We start from the raw sequence: 23,322 nt of genomic DNA on the forward strand, positions 1-23,322 counted from the left end.
AATCCCGTCGAATTTATTTGACGTGACTTTGTAATCGGTAAAACGAGAGCCCAACTGGACTACGCTTGTCTTATTGTCAAACGGGAGAAGTCTTGATTATTTACTGTGTCAACACTCACAATTATCACAATTTTATGTATCCTATCAGTTTTAATATTATCAGTTATCTCAATAAAACATATCAGATGCCATGATTGCCAGCACCAACTGAAAGGGGCATCCACCCGTTGCTCATGGTACATCGTAGTGTTTTTAAATGCACTTTGCAACGCATGATCGAACAGCTGTGGTCCATTTCGATAAAGTGTCTAGTCTATGGTCCATCTTCCACTCGCACTTTTGTCATTATCTTGCACAGTCCAGAACTGCAGCCAATAGTAACCTAAAGTTTGCACAGTCCAGAACTGCAGCCAGCAGTAACCTGAAGTTTCCACAGTCAAGGCCTTAAGTTAATTTTCCAGTTGTTAGAAACACACAAACATCTTATGTTTGTAAATGACACCAGACTAATAAAGAGAAACTATAGTATAATGTCCATGTAATTCGTCCTAAAGTCAAGTGAATCGACATTAAAGTGGAAAATATCATACCCTCACTGATATAGTCATATTTATAAATCAACTGTTAACAAAACTTTAGATTTTTCGAAATCAAGTATCGTCATAAAACATTACAAATGTAGTATAAAAGAATAGCAGGCATGTAAACATACTAACATCGTTAAATTTTAATACAATTACTGATACGGCTTATTTCAAAGAGGATTCCTTTATGTTACATTCTCATTAAGTATCGAAGCCAGGAACAAGACAATACTTATGCCAATGTAAATGATAATTGTGAGAGGGTTAATTTATCACTAGTAAACTTAGCAATCACGATACTGTAATGAGTTGGTGATTGTGACCGCAGTACTTGTGCACTAAAAACTTTTAGTAGTTCTTCCTTATAGCCATGCTTGTGATTTTGATTGATTTTTGATGTTTTAACGCCACTTTTAAGCACCACATTTAGCCTATTTCGTGGCGGCAAGTTTTTATTGGTGGAGGAAGCCGGACTGCCCGGAGAAAACCTTCGATAGGAAAACTGACAATCCTAGTCAATTTAAGATTGGAGTCGAGTGCAACCGCACGAGCGGGGTTCGAACTCACAACCTCAGTGTCGACTGGCTAGTGATTACAGTAGTAACTACTTAGACAACCAAGAGGACCCTTGTGTACATTTTGAGTATAAAATTAACATGTTGTAGTTAAAACGCAAAAACTAAAGCATACTCCTGCATATTGAATGACTTGAAATAAAAAACGTAGTAAGCGTTGTCATAAATGCAGTTCTATATGCTTGATAACATTTCTTTTGGCTGAATTTCCTCAGTTTTATAACAACCATTTATGTGGCAACATATATAATGAGACCAAAATGCTTGGTTCTTGATAAATCTGAAGGTTTACCATGTCACCTAGTGAAGTAATAGCTAGTCACGTTTTATTTATCAACAGAAAAAAAACTATTTGGTTCTTATCGTAAGCAGCTTACTTAAGTTAATACTTACTTCAACAATGGGTGTCCTTACAACGCTTGTATCTGTACTTGTAATTCTTCGTAAGTATTACATTCTATATCTGTGAAAAATTATAAGTTATATTTATATGAGATACTTCACAAGAATGTTATACTTAAAAGAGATTGGTATTTAATATCATAAAATAAATATAAACGTGACTTACATTTGAAAAATTACAAACCAAATGGTTCCGTTTATTTAACATTCTCAAACTGCATAACAGTTGTGTTTTTGTTTTTAAATTTATTGTATATCTTATATTTCAAAACAAAGGCTAAGTTCAGATAGGTTTTGGTGTTGTGGGAGACGTTTTTGAGTTTGAAACAGATTCAAGGTTGGACCAAATTTATCATTGAAATCAAACCCATAGCAAATTTGTATAATTTGAAGAGTTTGATTCTGATATCAAATTTTTAAAATGTAGAATGCCTCTAGGTAACCTTAGTAAAATTTCTTGTAATGCATAAATCATTTTCAATAGCATCAATGGCGGAACTGCCAATACGTGCATATCAAGATAAAGAAATAAAATCAAGGGAACTCACAGAACAGAACAGATTTAATGAGAAATGAAATTACAACTGGTCTGATAATTTAATTTGTGTATCTAAGTCAGTACCTGCTTATCATTAAATAATATTGCATAACTCATCTTAAGATTTGACAGATAAGACTAATGCGAGACAGAACCAGAAATCAAATGTTATGTATACAATATATATATATATATTTTAATATTCCGCCGACACCCTCCAAATGCTATTCGAACTTATGTCTTGTGTACATCATCTTAATGACATGTTAACAAATCTACCAACTTTGAAATGTCTATTTTCTTTTAAAGATGAGGGTGTTAGAATCGAATAAGTCCACTTTTAACAAATCGTACAATAACTTTGTGTGGAAAGTTATATATTATTTTTCTTATTCAGTGCCAACAGTAACATCTCTTTCGTGTGTGGATCAGATATGTGACAGCACTCATGTATGTATATATACACAACTATTGTATTTAAATTACTGCAAACAACATTCTTAATAAGCTATGATAAGTTTGTGCAGGAAACTTGTTACATTCGAGTCTTATTACTATTTATTACACTAGAGCGGAAGCATCATCGCTATCATTTTATAACCATTCGAAATTTCAATACAATTATTCAATCCTTATAACCTCATGTTAATACTATAGATAAGAAATACAGTTTTGTTTTGTATTCGTTTGCATTGTTGTAACGATTGTCATTGAGTGTATCTTTTTTAAAAGGGTATAACAATTTAAGAATGCCTTGCGAATATCCTCTGGCAATCAAAATTATTGAACCTTATCAAATAGCTATGTTATTTCAATAAATGCGAGTAAATTTTTTTTTTAAATGAATGTTTATATGATATACTACTGTAGGGTGGGTTAATTTCACAGGTGTAATATGTTACAATTTTTTATTGAATAAGGTATACAAAACAATTTAGCGGTTATTATTTTGGCGGATTCAAAAAAATTATCAAAACATTGCAAGTGCACTTTTAAATTGGCAGAATTTAGTTTGGCGAAAATAAGAGAAAAAGTTACACGCCGCGAAAATAACCCGCTATACGCTATCTTTATTTTTCAAAAACAAATTCTGTTTTAATTGAATGTTTTGTATTTCAATCAAAAGATGCTGATCAAACATGATTTTTAAAATAATCAATATATAAAGACTTATTGAAACGATATTATTCCACTAGGTTTGCAAGCTTCAGTTTCATCATGGAGTTCTAGCTAGCAACCACTGTGATTGGCTTCATGCCGTAAGTATTCAAAAATGTCAACAGTATTATACTGTTTTTAATAGTCATAAATCGATTAAACAAAAACAAATCCAGGTCACAAACCAATACTGAAGGAAATACATCAACTATAAGAGAAAAACAGAAACACTGAACTGCTAAATAAGAAAACGCCAACATTTATAGAAACGGACTATTTGATAACAACTGCCATATTCCCGACTTGGGAGAGAATTAAAAAAATGGTTGGTTGAACCTGGATCAAACGGTAGCCAAACCTCCCACCACAATGTCAACAATACTGTTAACATGACAACTGACAACTGTGCAGATAAACGCAAGAACTCTCAGGACACAGAAATACATAAAATAAATTATATGATAATACATGTAAACCGAAGAATAACAACGGACACCTTTCATGAATTTAAAACAGTACACAACAATAGAATTATGAACTGTGCACGGTATAATAACATTTGATAAAACTGAGTGAGATTTACTAAAACATGTAAGAATTGTACTTATTTTCATATTTTGCTGATAACAATAAAACAATACATATGAACTTATGAATTTGAAATCATAATTCGCATTATAAATCTTAAGACCTTCAGAACTGTCAGTATATTTATACCAAGTTAGGACACTGATGAATATTACATGATACACTTTTCAATAGCAATCGTACAAAACGAGTATAAATCATTAATACCAGGATTATATGTCTGACCTCAGATGCTGCTTTTGTCTACAAGAGACTCATCAGAGAATCTCGAATAAAAAAAAATAAAAAAGGCAAAACAAGTACGATGTTGAAAACCATAAAATTGCAAGCTTATACTTTTGTATCAACTTGGAGACATCTATGTGTGCAGACGCTGCTGGGACTTTGCTAAAAAGAAATAAATTGAAAAGTTGAAATCTTTTGTCGCAAAGGTTTGTTGTCAACCGGTGCTCATTGCCAATATCTAAATGAAAATTAAAGATATGAGGCAAACTTAATTCTATAGGTTGGGGTAAAATGTGCAATTTTTAAATGGTCATGAAAAAGAATCCGAAATTGTGATAATTATCTCTTTTGTTGATTTGGAATTTTTATACACGTGTATAACATTCGGTTTTTTAGGCAAATGGTTTATATATGAATATATATATATATTGTTTTTCTAGATTAGTTTGTCTCATACATTAATGCTGAAAACACTTTTACTATTTCGTTCTAAATTTGAACATGTCTTTTCCTTTTTTCCAATTTCTTATTTTTTATTGGCCATTTAATGTCTTTTTATGTTGTCAAAATGAACATTTCTACTTGTAAACACACTATTTCATGAACCATATTTTGCACTTTTGTACTGCTTTTCTGCATTTATTTACTATCGACTAAAACCAATGTTTTATTTCCTACCTTTAAGCATGGACATCATCCAAAATGCAGTGATCCATTTCCTCCTAACGACCATTGTCATTGTGATGATGAAGCTTGCATGAATCGTCTATGTGAGTTTTTTGTTTGATTTTCGTCTTTCGAAAATATAGTGAATATGTGTGTTCAAAAATGAGAAACGCCTTGAAATATGTTTGAAAAAACGTCATACAGACGTATATTAAATTTGACATAAAACGATATTTAGATCCTAATCGATTTTAAATACTGAAAAGTGATTATAAAAAATGTTCAGACTTTAAAATTTTCGTGTATATCTCCTTAGGGGGATGTATAAATACCCTGCCACGTCAACTCTGTATTTTGTTGGATGTATTTCTGCTTTGTATCCATATGCTAAGTTTATAGAGGACGTGGTATGATTGTCAATGATACAAACCCTTTCAACTGATTTTTATAGTTATTTTTATGTTTGACTGTTGTACCAATGTCCCGTGTCAGAGGAAGTTTGTCGCCTTCAACCTTATTAAACCCCACAACATCCAATTCAGGATCCTGTAATTCAGTGGTTGTTGTTTGTTGTTGTTTATCATATTTGTTTTTCGTTCATAATTTGGTAAATGAATGAGGCCGTATTATGCTTGGATCAAATTAACCACACTGAGCTACAATGTATTTACAAGTGACTAAAGAGATTCTAATAACTTTACTTCTGTAGATTATAAACTCGAAGACAATAATGGAAAACAACACGTTTAATAATTTCATGCGTTCGAAGCACTTTTCTGGATTTACCTTCATCAGGAACGCTCAAAGCCAAATATTTGAAATCCGGGGGATGTATAAGTTCCGAAACAGTTGAAGAGCTATATGACAAAAATACCTAAAACAAATAGACAAAAGTTTCGTTAGAACGTTTCATCAGGGTAATAAAGGCAATCAATAATAGCGATAACTTTTTATTTTGATATGCAACACCAAAACAATTAATTATCTATGAACAGATGCATTGATGACAACTGCAGTCACTATTGACATGACCACTGCTGACCCAATGGTAAACCCAACGGCAGCACCTACACAGGTTGCTATAAATACACTAGGTAAAATTCACAAATTCTTAGTTATCTCATTATTACACTGTTATGTATTATCCAACTAAGTAAATTATAGTTTAATTGCCAATTTGTTACTAAAATCGAAACAATACCTATTATGGACCAACAGGGCATTATTATGGGATCATTATGGTTTAACCAGTCATTGCAAAAATACCGCAAAATGATGTTATCTATTTGACATCTAAACTAGGAGACGTCATATGAATGCTTCCGGTGTAAAACGTAACATCAGGCATTTTCTGGCTTGTTGTCCGCCAAATTGAGGACAGATCAATATCAAAACTTCACAGATTGAGAAAGAACCATATACGACAATTTGCATATGTGGAGGATAAAAACATTAAGTCTCCGTCAGATGCAATGTCAGGGAGGGCGGACTCTTATAATGAAAGAAGAACAAAGCATTATTATTTTAAGATGTGGTGTGATTGCCAATAAGCAACTATCCAATGAGATCAAACAACAAGGATGTAAACAAGAGTCACAGTACGGCTGTCAAAAATACGCGAAGTCAATATATTTTTCGGTTGTGATATTAATACATGTATTTGTCGTTTTAAAAGTTCCATTCTCGTTAGTTTTACAAGATATCTAAATCTGCAAGTGTTAAAAATTATAGACGGATAACATAAAAAACAAAACATCCATTACATCTTTTTCCTAAACACAATTCCTGTCAAGGTAAAATGCAAGCGGAATTTGTTTTATAAAAATAAGCATTGGATATGTAATATAATCTTACAACAAAATAAAATAATTTTTCAATCTATAGAATTAATTCAATTTGAAAAGATGAAAAATCTATTGTTATACTTTAAGCATCCGTAGTAACCACAACAGCAAAGCCACCTGTTACAACAATGGCACCACAAACTTCTCAACCTGTTGTCACAACAATGGTACCACAAACCTCTCAACCTGTTGTCACAACAATGGCACCAATGGCAACAACAACAATGGCACCAAAAACAACAATAGCCCCTGTAACAATGGCTCCGACAACTCAAGGTAAATATTGTGTGACACATTTCCTACTTATTGATACCATATATATTTTTAAAACAATATAGAGTGAGTTGACAATCTGACTGAACAGTATTATATTTATTTTTATCTTTCTACTGCGGTACCTTTGGTCCAAAGTTATGTAAGTTTTGACCATGAAGTACTATCAGTATAAAACGTATGTTATCTAATCACATAGGAACATTTTTGATGGCAATATAAAAAAAAAGATGTGGTCAATGAGACAAATCTTCACAAAAGACCAAAATGACACAAAAAGTAACTACTATAGGACAATGTACGGCTTCAACAATGATCAGATTGTATCTAACAAAATGTGACAGAGATGTGACGCTCAAGACCAGATTCCGCATTACAAAGAATTAAACCATTGATATGGTAATTTATTATAAATAAACTGGTATAATTAATTGAAATGTGCAAAAATGCTTAGTTGTTCTACTTCAAGGTTTGTCTTAATTGTATTTAGCCAAGCTTTTTCCGAATTTTTGGTTGTTTTTTTTTTAATATTTAATTTGGCTTTCCATCTGTGTAGATTCTGTAAAAATAAAAATCGTTTGACTCGGTATTTATGCTTCCAGCTAATGTGTTGTTATGCTGTGGAAATATTTTTGTATACTTGTCTTTCAGTTTTTCTTGTGTACTTTGTCTATGTGCCATTTTGTTTTTCTTTGTTGACATATTTGTTTGTTTTTATAGTGGTTAAGATTATAACACAATGTATTTTTACCTATCACTATATCTTTTGGTTTGTTCACACACTGCTGTCAATATAATGAAATTATGCGACTGTCATAAAATTTAGAGGTTTAGCTAGCAAAAATAAATCAGGTTTAAGCCCCCATTTTCTACATGAGAGGCCACATTGATCCTAAAATGAATTGCCTACTGAAATTTAAATATTTAAACCTCAATTAAACATTGACATTTTAGTTGAAAAGAAACGATTTTCATGGGTATTGCAGCCTTCATGTTTCTGACATAAAACAATTGTTTTGTTAAATTTGGTACGTGGTCCTATATTGTCACCAGGAGTAACTTAACTTTTAGATATTTGAACTAAAACCTATATTTACCAGGATCAAAAAACACATATTGGAATGATTTAATTCGAAAATTTTATTGTTACGTGAATGCCTAAGAGTCTAATATCCAATAAGTAATACTACCTATTAAGAGATGACATTGAGGTATGAGGTATGAGGTATGATAATTCAATATCGTTTTCAAACATAAAAAAATATTGAGATGCCGTATGATTGCCAATATGACATCATAAAGATGTGCACCATTATATGTCACCGAACGGCCTTCAACAATAAGTAACTATTTCACCTGTAAAGGCTCCAGGATCATAAAATGTAATTCAATTGAAAAGAGAAATCGTAAAGCTTATTTAGCTTGTTAAAATAAAAAGCAGAGGTGGTATAATTGCAAATAAAACAACTCTCCACAAGAAACCGAATGACACAGAAATTAACAACTATTGTTCATCGTACGGCCTTCATCAATGAGCAAAGTCCATACCGCTTATGGCTATAAAAGCTTAAGCTAATGTTAAATTTTTCAAATGCGTTTTACTATAATGACGCTTATAATATAGGCCCAAATCGTTGTATGTATCTAATATTTCTTTATACTATTCACGTGTACATTTCAATAAAACAGAAATAAAAAGAAATTAAAACAATAACGACGACAATAAACATATGAAATGAACCTTTAGAGATGCTCGAGCAGGGCAAAATTAATGAAAACAAAAACTATAATGTTTACTTTGACGAGATGATATAAGCCATTGGGCTACAAAGAAATCGTGTTCGGATTTTTTTCTGAGGCGGTTAAAACTTAATATTTTATTAAAATGTACACGTTTTCAATTTTTTTTTTACATTTCTAAACGAGAATGGTATTCCGGTAATTATTTTTTCATTTTGTTTTGTAAAATTCTGATACATTTATTGTAAACTCTTATACTTTAGAATTACCGACAACAGCATCATTCCAGTGCATTGATCATGAAACCAAATGTAGTGATACGTTGTATCTAAGTATTCTCTGTAAAGCTACAGACCAACCATCAAAAGACTATGCTCTAGCCACATGTCCAAAGGCGTGTAACCTATGTGGTTCAGTAGGTAAGTATTCTCTGTAATGCTACAGACCAACCATCAAAAGACTATGCTCTAGCCACATGTCCAAAGGCGTGTAACCTGTGTGTTTCAGTAGGTAAGTATTCTCTGTAAAGCTACAGACCAACTATCAAAAGACTATGCTCTAGCAAAATGTCCAAAGGCGTGTAACCTGTGTGGTTCAGTAGATAAGTATTCTCTGTAAAACTACAGACCAACCATCAAAAGACTATGCTCTAGCAACATGTCCAAAGGCGTGTAACCTGTGTGGTTCAGTAGGTAAGTATTCTCTGTAAAGCTACAGACCAACCATCAAAAGACTATGCTCTAGTCACATGTCCAAAGGCGTGTAACATGTGTGGTTCAGTAGGTAAGTATTCTCTGTAAAGCTACAGACCAACCATCAAAAGACTATGCTCTAGCCACATGTCCAAAGGCGTGTAACCTGTGTGGTTCAATAGGTAAGTACATGATGTACAAGAACCTTTCAATATTTTTTTTTATATATAATGCAAATTAAAAGACACCGATTTTAATAATGAGTGCCTTTAAAAACTCTATTTCTCTACATTGATGATTGTTTTATGTCCTTGAAATATAAGATGTAGAACTTTACCCGATTACTGTTTGAAGAACACATTTGTCCCCAGCGACTATACCGGAGTGGCAAAAAGATAATACTTTAATTCAATGGGCCTCCCATGTAACGTTGTAAAGGAAATTCTTCCTTTATCGCATGACGTCACAGCAGTCCAGACAAAAGAGATGTAATGACATTAAATTAGCGTAGCAAGTGGTAAAGCATGTAATTATACACCTGGAAAAAAGTATTGCAACACTTACATTGAAAACAATGTAACTTCCATGATTGTAGAATGTGTATAATTTGGGTTTTACAAAATACTTTTAATCCGTTTATGGTTTGAAATTGAATTTGTGTTATAGGCTTACATTTCATGCAAACTTAAGAATAGAGAGACACATCATTAGGTTCATTGCAGAACCAATGTTTTGGAAAAAATGAGTCCTACAAAATTTGCACTTTTGTGAAAAGTGCGAAAAACTGTTTTCGTGCAGCTGTTCTGTCCTCTCCATGTAGGATTAATATTGGATGAAAAATAAGTTAATGCCATGAATTCAATGTTAAACCATAAACGGATTAAAAGTAGTAAGTAGAACTAAATTTATACACATTCTAGAATCAATTCATTTTACATTGTTTTCAATGGAATTGTTGCACTACTTGTTCGGTGTGTAAAGAATTTTAATTCTTTTCATAGGTTCTCTGGATCCGGCTTTCGGGTAAGTAAACCAACATTCTTTCGAAATTAAGATTTAACTGTGCTCACATCTAACTGTATGAAACTCACAATATAAAAGAACATTTAATTCGCTTAATAACATTTTAACACAAACACAAAGAACATAATGCTTAAATCGAGGGTTTTGATTGTAGTCATGTATGCAGCGTTTTGTTGCATCACATTAATTTTTTTTTAACATCACATGATAGTTGTCTGGAATTTAAAAATTGGTAAGTGAGTGATAGGTAGGATGCAGGTTGTTTAAATGTATTCAAAATGTTGCCACCGTTACATCCAAAGAAATGGAAACACTAGTTAGCATGTATTTTATCATAGGTTAAAGTATTAAATGTTATGTTTTTCTTATATTTGACAAGTCCGTATTGTGATTGTTCAAACTGCTGAAACATTCAAGAAAATATATGAAAATATTAAGAAATATGTCACCCAGTATTTTTCATAAAACATTTAAACGATAATAAAAGACGGGCGGAGGATAAAAGGTACTCATAAGTCGAAAATAACATGACAACACTATTGCTTAAATAGAACAGACAAACAATAGTATACAAAACACAACATAGAAAACTAAAGTATGAGCAACACAAACTCCACCAAAAGCTGAGAGTGTTCACTTGTCCTTCTGAATGGTACGCAGATTCTTTCTGCTTTACATGCAGCGTCTGTCGTGTTGTCCTTATTAGTATAGATCAAGTATTATGCTTAATTCGAAAGACCCGAAAGGGAACGTGGTTGCAGTTACGTCATTTGGAACCTTTTCGATATCATCTGTCAAATTATCTTTTTAATATAATTCTTTTATTTATTTCAGATAAGAAAACGAACTTCAGACACAAGCTTTAGTGATAATAAAAAAAATATGTAGATTTCTTTGTTGATGAAAATGCAATATGTACCGATATCGAAACTGGTCTTCTTTTTAAAAGTATACATAAAAGTCGGGCATTATTGATGTGTTAAATACAGGTTTTACAGAGCGGCTATAGATTAGACATTGACCTCAATGCAAAAAAGTTCTTTATCAGCATTTTAATCAGCCTGATCATTCCATCGTTTCTATGACAGTTCGCATTGTCGAAAAAAATATACCACAGGACTAACAATCATCATCGACAAATGGGAACTGCCACAGCATATGGTTGCAATGACAAAATTGATGGTATATGTATTTTATCTAGTCCGTCGTGTAGCTCGGTGTATGTATTGAATATTTTCAACTCTACTCCTCAACAAAGATTTGCAGTCATTGTCATCGTAATTATACATCACCTACTCTGCATGATGTCTCTATTACTAAATTGCTCCCATTTATAAAAAAAAAACCGTTACGTAATCTTCACATTCTCACAAAATTGTATTTATTATCCCTTTCAAAACTTCATTCTCTGTTCAATATATGTTTGGAAATCACTCTTACCAACCTTCATTCAAACCAATACAAACTTACAGGTATCATTTCGGTTATTGCAAGTCACAGACTTTTCAAACCAGTTCGCATTGGAAAAGATGAAAAAGAGAAGAAAAGAAATTTTCTAAAAAAAAAAAAAACTCCTCTGCCAACAAGGATCTCGACGACGTCAACTTAGACAATATCCTTCATCATAAATTATTTCAAAGATCAGTCTGTACCAATAATTTCTTATACCTATACCAAACCAATTGCATCTAAAATTTTCAATACAAACACGTTTTGCAGGATCTCAGCATTGACGACTTCAAGTCTAAACCTCTTGATTGCACTTACATACGCTAGTTCACATGTAATACGGCTGGCCACGTTATAATCGGTTACCTTAACATCGTCAATAACACTTCTCTTCGAAAAATGTTATCCAAAGGTCCGAAATATCGTGAACCTAAATCCATCAATTGGAAATGCAACTTCAAAATACTGATGACGTCAGTCGCGGATTATGTCAGACAATGGACTTAGCGCGAGAAGGAAGACGTAGCTACTTTTTCCGAATGGATTACGGCTGTGAGGTAGACGATACAAATCACAATTAAGAAACTAAATGGGTCCATCAATACCCATGCAACGTCAATCTTTAAAGACCAAAACGTTGCAAAACACTTGTCCTACCTCCATGACAAGTATGTTGTTGTCCCCGCAGATAAAACCTTAAGCAACATCGTTTTTGTGTGTAAAACTCATTACATAAACTGCTTGATAAATGAATTATGTATTGGCAATTCAATTGGAAACTCAACATATACTCTGACGACACTAAATTTATTCCCCCGAGGGTATCACCAGCCCAGTAGTCAGCACTTCTGTGTTGACTTGAGTTATCATTGATATGTTCATAATAAATTAACTGTTAACAAAACTTTGAATTTTTGGAATACTAAGGCTTTTCTACCTCAGGAATAGATTACCTTAGCTGTTTTTGGCAAAAGTTTTAGGAATTTTTGGTCCTCGATGCTCTTCAACTTTGTAATTTATTTGTCCTTTTAAACATTTTTTGATTCGAGCGTCACTGATGAGTCTTTTGTAGATGAAATGCGCGTCTGGCGTAAGGAATATGATCGGTAAGGTCATAAAATGGCCCCCTTGTTTAGCATAAATTTCAAATTCGGATTTTTTTACCAATATCACAATAAATAATAGCTAATTAGATAGGAAATACGCCATTTTGTTGCAAATTTTACGTTTTTGCGTTTCATTATGATGTCACAAGTTGCACTCATTTTGATTTTTACGAAAACTTAATGAAAATGGGTAAAATTCCATAGATAATTGGACAGGAAACATAAAGTGCATACGTCGACAAGAAAAATATTTTAAAATTAAAAACCAATTGTTCAGAGAACAATTGAAGGTCTTTCCACTAGTTAATATCTGTTTTGATATTAAAATATAAAAAATCAGTCTAAAATGTCAGTTCATATGGCTTTATGATGTATAGTTATGAATTTAAGTCAAAGGTCAAAATCTATAACGTCAAATTAACCTATGACCTTGACCTCAATTTTAAGGTCACAAACTGAGGATCTCAAATCAAAAAACCCTAGGTCTCTAATATGTATGGATAATAAGTTATATCACTTTACAAATAATTTAAGATATGATAGGGACGAAAACTCCAATTCATTGTTTACGCACCCTTTCAACTAAAATTATTTAGTTACCTCCTGTCGCAACTAACAATTTATACAAAATAATTTGTCGATATCTTGTAAGGTTAATGAAAATGAGTGAAAATAAGACAAATTTAAAAATTAGAATATGACCTTGACCTTTGACCTTGACCTAATTTTCATTTTTTTGGACCAAGGACCTCATATCAAAAGATCCTAGGTCGCTATCACTTATGGTGTTTCAGTTTAAAATACATTTCAAAATTTCAAATACAAAAGGGGAAATAACTGTCATATGGAGCGTTCATATTGCTTCGGTCAAAATTGGACAAAATCATGCGAAGGATATAACGAGCAATTTTATAAAACAAATTTGTCGTAATCTTTTACGGTTGCGAAGGAGTCGTGGACACAAGGAAAACAGTGTTTGGGGAGATAACTCCTACAAAGAAAAGTATTCGGTTACGCAGGGTAAATTTCAAAAGCGCATAAACTGTTCGATATCATATACCAAATATCTAAGCGGCATATTGTGAAACAAATATTTATCGCAAGACAAAAAATTAGGCGGAAAAAAAAAATTAATCAGATGAAAAACAATAGGTCTTTCCACAGAAAAGTGGAAAGACCTAATAATGTTTGTAAAGACAGTTCACATGTCTTATTTGAATATTAGATTTGTCGACGCTTTATGTTTCCTGGTCCTTAATTTGGTTGAAATCCCGCTGAATTTGTCAAATTTCACCAAAATCCCTTATCTTGACCTTTTTGAGATGTAAAAATCAACGTGCCGGAATTAAACTTTAACAAAAACAGTTCTGTTTAACTTTCTAACATGTCTTTAAGCAACTTAAAACATTTATTGTCTAGTTACTATAAACTTTATAATTTGGGGCAAATATGGCCCTTACCGAACTTATTCCTTTTAGTCCTGGTATCTATGATGAGTTTATACACCAAAGAGGAAATCCTGGATAATCATAAGTCTGTTCTATGTTCCTTTGGAATTTCAATCAAATATGAAGAACTAGATCTTCCATCACTGTATTGGATGCATAAACTACATAAGTGCCCTTGTTCTGGAACATTTTACATGCTTTCCATACATACTTTTAATGTGATTATCTCCCTTTATCAACACAACTCGTGTACAGGTTGGGAACAAACCCTCTATATGGGGATTATACCTGTATACAGGGATAATCCTTCTATAGAGGGATAAAATTAACCCTCTTAGAGGGGTATTTTTGTTTAGACTGGATTTAGATCAAAATAGGGCAGAATGGCATTTTCTGCTTATTATGGCAGTAACCTGCAACAGTTGATGCACCAATTGATGTACTTAATTTAATATGCACATACCCAGTTTGCTGCTTATCTGACTAAATATACAATCTATTGTTCACCATGATTGAAAGCTATGATGATCAGGTAAATTCAACTCACTTATGCCTCACTGAACAGAATTTCTATTGTTAGATTTAACATGAATTTTAAGGTCAACTATTCCTTTTGTTGTTGATCAGGTGTTCAGATAGGTATACAATAGATTGCAAGTTTTGTCACTTTAGCAGAAAACTGGTCATCCCAATTTTTAGTAAAGTGCATATGTTGATGCATATAATGCTAGAGATTGTAGCCAATATAGCTAGAAAATGCCATTCTGCCCTAATTTGCTTTAAATCCATTGTAAACAAAAACACCCCTCTATAGAGGGACAAATTTATCCCTCTAAAGAAGGATTATCCCTCTATACAGGTATAATCACCATACAAGGACTACGTATGTGTTTGTAAAATTGCTTAAGGTTGTGTTTATTTTATCTTTTGACATCCAATAAAGATGTGTTTGGAGAACTTTGTGCTTTTTCATTGCATGTTGGATACAACCGGTTAAACTAACTGTCACCCCCGGGATCGGACAGAACAGTAAAAAAGTGTGACGATAAAATACATCGACATGGCTGATTCAGAAAAACGTATCCGGACTCATACATAACAGGGAGTAGAAATGTACGAAACAACACGAGATAAGTACATAATTTCTCTCGAAGATTCATGGAAGCGTTTAGACAACAGTATGAATACCGCTTTACAAAAAAGTGAACAGAAACAGAAGGACATTTCTAACACAAGAAAAGAACTTTCTAGACAATATGAGATATTTTGTAAAATTTCAGAAGAAGTGAAAGACTTCATTGTAAGGACAACCACTGCACAAAGTAAAGAAGACTTTGATAAGCTTGGACTTACTATTGACCAACGAGTCAAAGCAGTAAACGACACATTCGCAAATATTGATGCCATTGAACGATCACTACTAGAATCTGCATCTCATCAAAGTGTTAAAATTAAGAAAAAGTCTAAATCTCGCAGTACTACTGGATCTTCGTCTTGAGAACTCGTTCTAGAAACGATTCTATATCATCTGAAGTTTTGAAATTAAAAGCAAAAGCTGCAGCAGCTAGAGTTTGTATGGAATTTGCACAAAAAGAGTCAGAGTTGCGCCAACAAAATGCTTGGAAGAAGAACAAAAGCTCATTAATGCTAAAGCAAACGCTTCGTTAGAACGTAAAAAGGTTGAAACAAAAGCAAACATCAAACTTTTACAACACCAGAAAGAGGCGGAAGTGGCTGAGGCAGAATATAGAGTTTTAGAAAGTGAAATAGACACCGAATCTGATGAGTCAGATCTTACCCCAGAGAAATTAAAACTAAATGGAAAAATAGATCCTGCTGAAAGAACTGCAAATTTTTTAAGTCAACAATCGCAATTGAAGGATACAAACAATATAGAGGAGGTAAAATAACAGCACCCTGTAAAACCTCAGATTAACATGAATTTGCGTACGTTAAATCCTACATCAAATCGTTCTATCCTACTAAAACAAACAAACCAGAGTACATACCAGAAAATCAACCGTTACAAACCTTTGCCCCGGACTTAACACGCTTTTTGTTGAAGAAAGATTTGCTTCTTTCAAGACTTACCGTATTTAACGATACACCGGAGTCTTCCTGTAGCTGAAAGGCTTGTTTCAAACGCATAATGTCAGAGCTCGAAGTTAATCCGTCCGAGGAACTTGATCTCTTAGTGAAAAACTTAGGTTCGGAATCATCTTCGTATGCACACAGTATAAGATCAGCAAACGCACATACTCCTACTAAGGGACTCTCTAGACTGTGGGAAAGATTATTTGAGAGGTACGGCTGTCCAGAAATGATAGACCCAGCACTTCGGAATAATATTGAAAACTTTCCTAAACTGACAGTTAAAGAAAATAAGAAACTCTATGAGTTATGTGACATTCTATATGAAATCGAGGTAGTAAAAGAAGAGAAGCAATTTCGACAACTTCTATCATTCTACGATTCGTCGTCTGGCATACTACCAATTGTTAAAAAACTACCACATGGTATTCAGGAGAAATGGACAAATCATCCCGTGAAGTACACGAAACAACACGATGTTCCATTTCCTCCTTTCAGCTGTTGCGTTGGGTTCATCCGTGAATTCAGTCGTGTCAAGAATGACCCGAGCTTCTTGTACGAGAAACCGTCAGTGAATACATCATCAAAGCAGTCCTTGGATGGTGTAAACTTCCCACTAACACCACACACCATTAAACCATACATCATACACCATAACAACATACACCTTGTACCATTACACTATACACGTTACACCTTTGCATCATACACCTTACATATTACACCATACACCATTCCCCATTCTATCTACACGATACGAAATTACCCATAATGCAATTAAAATTCAAATATTAAGATTATTATTATTGTTTATGTTCACACTCCGAATAATTGAAATAAAAAGAACTTCGTTTTCGACCAATGAAATGTCGTACACTGTTCATTCACACCATTCCCGATCGCGCGTTACACAATCACACCATTCCTCATACACCATTACACCATTCCCCATACACCATACACCATAGCATTATACACCTTACACCATTGCACCATATGCCATACACCATTACACCATACACGTTTTTTTTAGGAAGTTAACACCATCCAAGGCCTGTATCCGTGATAACTGGAATAAACCTGGAATTTCTGCTAAGAAAACCGAGTTTTAACCGAACAATGACTCGAAAGCATCACAAGATAATCGCTGTCCTCTCCACAAAACTAATCATACCCTTAACAACTGTAGAGCTTGTAAGGAGAAAATTGTGTGTGGTGAATGTAAAAGTGATTCTCATCCGTCTGCGTTGCATTTAGTAAAACAAGGTAACCCAACAAATAACGGTGAGGAGAACCATACACCTGAAGTTTCAAGTATTTGTACTAAAGTATGTGGAGGGGACTTCAACGGCATGTCATGTTCAAAAACCATTCTTGCTAAGGTGTACAAACAGAATCCACCCGACAAGGCGATCATGGCCTACATTATTCTTGATGATCAAAGTAATAGGTCATTAACAAGACCTGAACTATTCTCATTGTTACACTTAAAAGGACACTCGTCAGAATATAAACTTACATCTTGTGCAGGAACTATGAACACGTTTGGTAAACGGGCAACTGGCCTAGTTATAGAATCATTAGATGGTAGCACAAGCCTTCAGCTTCCAACTTTGATTGAATGCGACATACCGAACATCTGAGAGGAGATCCCATCTCCAGCTGTAGTACTGCACCACGATCACCTCCAGGAAATTGCCGATTACATACCTGAAATTGATGAAACCGCTCCTATCGTACTGTTGATTGGTCGTTACTTACTAGAAGCACATCATGTGATAGAGCAGCTTAAAGGTCCTACTTACTCTCCATACGCCCAGAAACTAAGTTTAGGTTGGGTGATAGTTGGTGAAACATGTCTTAATCAGTTTCATCGTCCTGATACAGTAACCGTCAATAAAACTTACCTGTTACGCAACGGTAGATCGTCAATTTGTAAACCGTGTCCAAATAATTTTGAAATTACCTCTCCGATTCAGAGTCAGAAATATTCGCAAGGACGAATGATGATAATACCATTGGAATGTCAATCGAAGATAGGGAATTTCTACAAATTATGGATCAAACCATTTCTAAAGATGCGCAAGGTGACTGGGAAGCACCCCTACCTTTTCGATCACCGAAGCCGAAGCTTCCGAATAATCGACTTCAAGTACTGCGACGAGCAAAGTCCCTAGACTTCACACTTCGAAAGAATGGTGTTAAAAGAGACACTTTTAGCATTCATGCAAAAGACAACAACCATGCTGAAATCACGCCTGCTTTGTCAGATGGAGAAGAGAGCTGGTACTTACCTATTTTCGGGGTATACCATTCCAGGAAACCCACACAAATAGGAGTAGTTTTCGATTCATCGGCCAAATATGACAATACTTCATTGAACGATGTGCTCATTACTGGTCTAGATTTAATTAACAGTCTTGTGGGTGTTCTGTTACGTTTACGCAAAGATCTTGTCGCTATCACCGCTGATATCCAGCAGATGTTTTATTGCTTTGTTGTTAGTGAAAAATACAGGAATATTTTGCGTTTCTTTTGGTATAAAGATAACGACCCGCAAAATGAACTTATCGAATATCGTATGCGAGTGCACGTCTTTAGGAACAGTCCATCCCCGGCAGTAGCTACATACAGACTAAGGAAAACCGCACAATCTGGTGAAGAAACTTATGGATCCGATGTTTTAGATTTCGTTAACAGAAATTTCTATGTTGATGATGGACTTATGTCACTACCGACAGCTTCCGAAACTATCGATCTCATGAAAAGAACACTGGAAACATTGATGAAAGAAGGAAACTTGCGATTACATCAAATAGTATCTAACAATCAGGACGTCATGAATGCCTTTTCTCATGATGACATAGCAAGCCATTTAAAGGACATTGATCTTGGTGTTTCTGAGGCTCGTATGCATCGTAGTCTAGGGCTGTACTGGAACTTGCAAAATGACTCATTTACTTACCGTGTGTCTTTAGAGGAGAAGCCGTTCAGCAAGCGAGGAATCTTATCCGTCGTTAACAGCCTCTATGATCCACTAGGTTTCATTGCTACAGTTGTGATTTTGAGAGAGTTAATCCTTAGTAAATTAATGACAAGTACAAAGAATTGGCACGAGCCTCTTCCGGAACTTCTGCGTGATAAATGAGATAAATAAAGATTCTTTACAAGGACTACATCAGTTGTCAATTTCACGCTCTTATGCAACTTTCTCATGGAGAGACATGAGTCAAAGATAAGTATACGTGTATTGTGATGCATCGGAGAAAGCAATCGCTGCTGTTGCCTTTCTTAAAGCTACAGACTCAGAAGGTGAGGTTCACATTGGATATATCATGGGCAAGGCTAAGGTTGCACTATTGCACGGACATTGTATTCCCAGATTTGAACTTTGTGCCGCCGTGTTGGCAGTTCAGATATCTGAAACCGTGTCTACTGAGCTCGATATTGATAGAAATTAGTTTCGTTCCTTCAGCGATAGGAAAGTGGTGCTTGGTTACATTCACAATACTACAAGGAGGTTCTATATGTATGTTACGGACCGTGTGTCAAGAATAAGGAAGTTTTCACAACCCAACCAGTGGTCATACATACCTACTGAATTAAATCCTGCAGATGCAGCTACCAGATCCGTTCCGCCAGAAAAACTACAAGACAGTATGTGGTTAAATAGTCCACCGACGCTAAATGAATCATCAGAGGATTTAATTGATGTCGACTTTCCGTTATTGAATACAGAGCAGGACAAGGAAATTCGACCAAACGTACAAGTTATGAAAACAGGTCTACAGGATAGTACGCTTGCAATTACTCATCGTATTGAGTATGGAAATTTCTAGTTAATACGTTCAGACGTTTGAAAATCTTTGCTAAGACATTTCAGAAAGACAAAACCGATGATTTATCATCATCATACAACGCTACCGAAAACTTTATTATAAGTAATATCCAGGGCCCGTATGCATAAAGCTACTTAAGTTAAGATTTTCCTTAGTAAACACTTAAGTTAAGGAAACTCCGCCCTTTTTATCTAAGTGGTATGCATAAAAAAATCTTAAACTAAGTATTTCCTCAGTAAAATCTTAGTTGTTTTAAGTCACGCCCACAAAACTTAAGTGGTATGCATAAAAAATCTTAAACTAAGTATTTCCTCAGTAAAATCTTAGTTGTTTTAAGTCACGCCCACAAAACTTAAGTGGTATGCATAAAACTCCTTATACTTAGGAAATGCCTAAGATAATACTTAAGTCCAAGGTACCTATAGAGCTACCTTAAATTTTCGAAAATTGTTAAAAATCAGTCGAAAGTATGCGGTTTTTTTTCAGAACATTAATAGGTTACTTACAAGTTAATTGATTAATAACTATATCAGTAATAAAATACTTATTATTCGTTTATTTATTGCTAGATATTAACGATCATTGTGATTTTCTTCAAATCACGTATAATCAACAAATCAAGAGATAACAGTGGGTAGTTATATATACTATTTCCTAATCTCGTTGTTATGTATACCGAAAAGTACTCAGTTTTTACACTTATGTAAATCATGGTACTATTTTTCTTTTGTTTACTCTGTACGTGCACGTTTTTTTTTTAATTGTTATAATACACCATGCGGTATCAATTGTAACCGTTAGTTTAAACAGTATTAAAGAATGAAGAGAGAGCATGCAAAACCACATTTTCTATATGTGTGTCAGGAGGGGTAAAAAGGGTGGTGGGGTAAGCGCATTTGAATTTTCAATTTAGTTTTATTCTAAAGATGTAGGGAAGGCATACCCTAAAAAAAACACTTACAGGGACAACATCGAAAAGTTTTAAGACTTACCCAGAGGTTGATGTCTTTCATTAAGGGGGAGCATGGACCTCCATTTCGTTGTCAAAATTAGGTTGATTGTTTATAATCACTGTTACGACAGTCAAAAGTCCACACTGCTACACCCCATGGAATTCGACGTTAATATAGGTATTTATGGTACCTTACTCGTATTAATTTATTTTCTTCATTTTTCCTTATATATTTAGTGAGAAATATTGCTAAGTACGTAAAGGTGTGGAGAATTTACATACTGTAATAATTGGTTTTATTAAAGATTGTAGGACTTTTGAAAAACGCCCTAGTTTGTATATAGATTTCTGCATGGAAAAAATATCTACCCTCCACCTTTTATTGTTGTAAAAAGGAAGTGAAAAGAATGTTAATTTCACATCAAAATAGTTTTTTTATTACCATAAGCAAATGTAAGCAAGGGGCCTGGTAGGAAGATGGCGGCGCATAATAAGCTGAACGATAAAGTAAACATTTTATTGAAAAAGGTGATTTGTAAAATTATTTGTTAGCACATACTTACAATGCTATACTCAGTCTTGGGCAACGCCATCGAGTCCTTAATCATGTTTTGTTAAAGTTTAAAACATGTTGTTGTCTCCAGAAAATATTACAACTATGAAAGATAATTAAAGATTAAGTAGAGGAAAGTTTTGGATTATCGAAATATTATTCTTCCAATGCTCATCCGTCAAAACATCCAACCTTAAATAGTGTTGTCTTATATGCGCCAATTGTAGATCATTATACTTTGTACGACTTTACCCCCAGCAGAGCTATAGTAAAACATTACATTAACGGGTGTTACACGGACTCTTTTTAGATGATACACGGACTCTTTTTAGTTGTTACACGGACACTTTTTATGAATAGAATCACTCGTGCATGAGTAGTGAGCTCATGGGCACTTTAACTTTCAATTAGATTTGAACTTTTTGGTTCACCGACTTATTTCCTGTCTTTGTATTGAACAAAATATTTACGTTAGCATCAGTATCTTTTTTTCGAACATTTCCAGTAAAATACTATTCATATCAGTACACTAAGGGATTAGACATTTAACTTCAAAAGGGGAGGGGTATGGTTTTCTCCTAAAAAAGATATTTTGATTCCAAATTTTATGAGAAAAACATATTATTATCAAGCAGATGACAAATTAATGTTTTGCATGATTTATGACTTTCCGAATACCATAAATAGTGCTAATTTAAACAAAAACATTTGGGTGACGGCGTTGAAAAGTAAATAGTTAATATACTTAAAAAAAGAACATACCGCCCCTTTTATGAAGCAAAATATTCGGTCAATAAATGTTTTCTTCAATATGTGGACATGAATAGTATTTTGGACAATGCTGAAAGTAAAGAAATGATGATACTGACGTGTATATTTCAATAAAAAATAAGTCAGGAAATCAGTAAATAAAAATCAAATCTTAACAAAAGATAAAATCCCGATCAACTCACCAATGCATGATTGATCCTAGAAACAAAAAGTGTTCATGTAATACACGTCCAAATAAGCAGCAAATCTAGAAGAAAATCATTCAACTTATGTCATCAATTTTTTGCGGTAAGCTGCGATTGGATCATAATGTAACACGTGTTAATCACGATCAACACTTGCAGATCTAGAGACGAGCATGAATTTAAAAAAAAAATTAAAGTATATGCCTGAATTTATATAATATTAAGACAAAATCCATTTTTTCATAAACATTTCATTCACCAAAGGAAGTAGAAAATTCATTCTTTTGATACATTTATATTGTTATCGAATTTATATCAATGGCGGATCCAGGTCCAAATCCAGGAAAAAAACAGGGAGGGGGATCCAACCTTATGTCCCCATTTAAATACATTGATCATAAAAAAAAGGTTTGTTCCAACTCCCGGAACCCCCACCACTGAATATTAAATTTATGTTTTTGGCAACAAACGCGCGATTTTTACAATTTTTTAAGGAGGAATGGGGGATTGAATGGCAGATCCTGCATTTTTTCATCAAAAATAAGGATCACAGCCTGTTTATTTTAAAATGAATTAGCCCCCCCCCCCCCTAAAAATCAAACGTTATCCTACTTACCACT

General features: G+C 33.9%; 1 protein-coding gene across 1 annotated transcript; it reads left to right on the forward strand.

The window, feature by feature from the left end:
• Positions 1 to 1,499: 1,499 nt before the first annotated feature.
• Positions 1,500 to 11,197, forward strand: LOC143063253 (uncharacterized). Its single transcript, XM_076235285.1, has 9 exons — positions 1,500 to 1,602; positions 2,497 to 2,549; positions 3,296 to 3,358; positions 4,756 to 4,840; positions 5,732 to 5,830; positions 6,668 to 6,856; positions 8,857 to 9,012; positions 10,287 to 10,308; positions 11,143 to 11,197. The coding sequence occupies exons 1-9, from the start codon at positions 1,560 to 1,562 to the stop codon at positions 11,144 to 11,146; spliced, it is 714 nt and encodes a 237-aa protein (XP_076091400.1). The 5' UTR covers positions 1,500 to 1,559; the 3' UTR covers positions 11,147 to 11,197.
• Positions 11,198 to 23,322: the final 12,125 nt, after the last annotated feature.

The sequence above is a fragment of the Mytilus galloprovincialis genome, chromosome 2 (genome assembly GCF_965363235.1).
Source record: "Mytilus galloprovincialis chromosome 2, xbMytGall1.hap1.1, whole genome shotgun sequence".
NCBI classification, from domain to species: Eukaryota; Metazoa; Mollusca; class Bivalvia; order Mytilida; family Mytilidae; genus Mytilus; species Mytilus galloprovincialis.

Coding starts and splice junctions, on each gene's coding strand:
- LOC143063253 (XM_076235285.1), top strand. CDS start 1,560: ATGGGTGTCCTTACAACGCTTGTATCTGTACTTGTAATTCTTC. Junction 2,550..3,295: donor AGATATGTGACAGCACTCAT/GTATGTATATAT, acceptor TTATTCCACTAG/GTTTGCAAGCTTCAGTTTCA. Junction 5,831..6,667: donor GGTTGCTATAAATACACTAG/GTAAAATTCACA, acceptor TTATACTTTAAG/CATCCGTAGTAACCACAACA.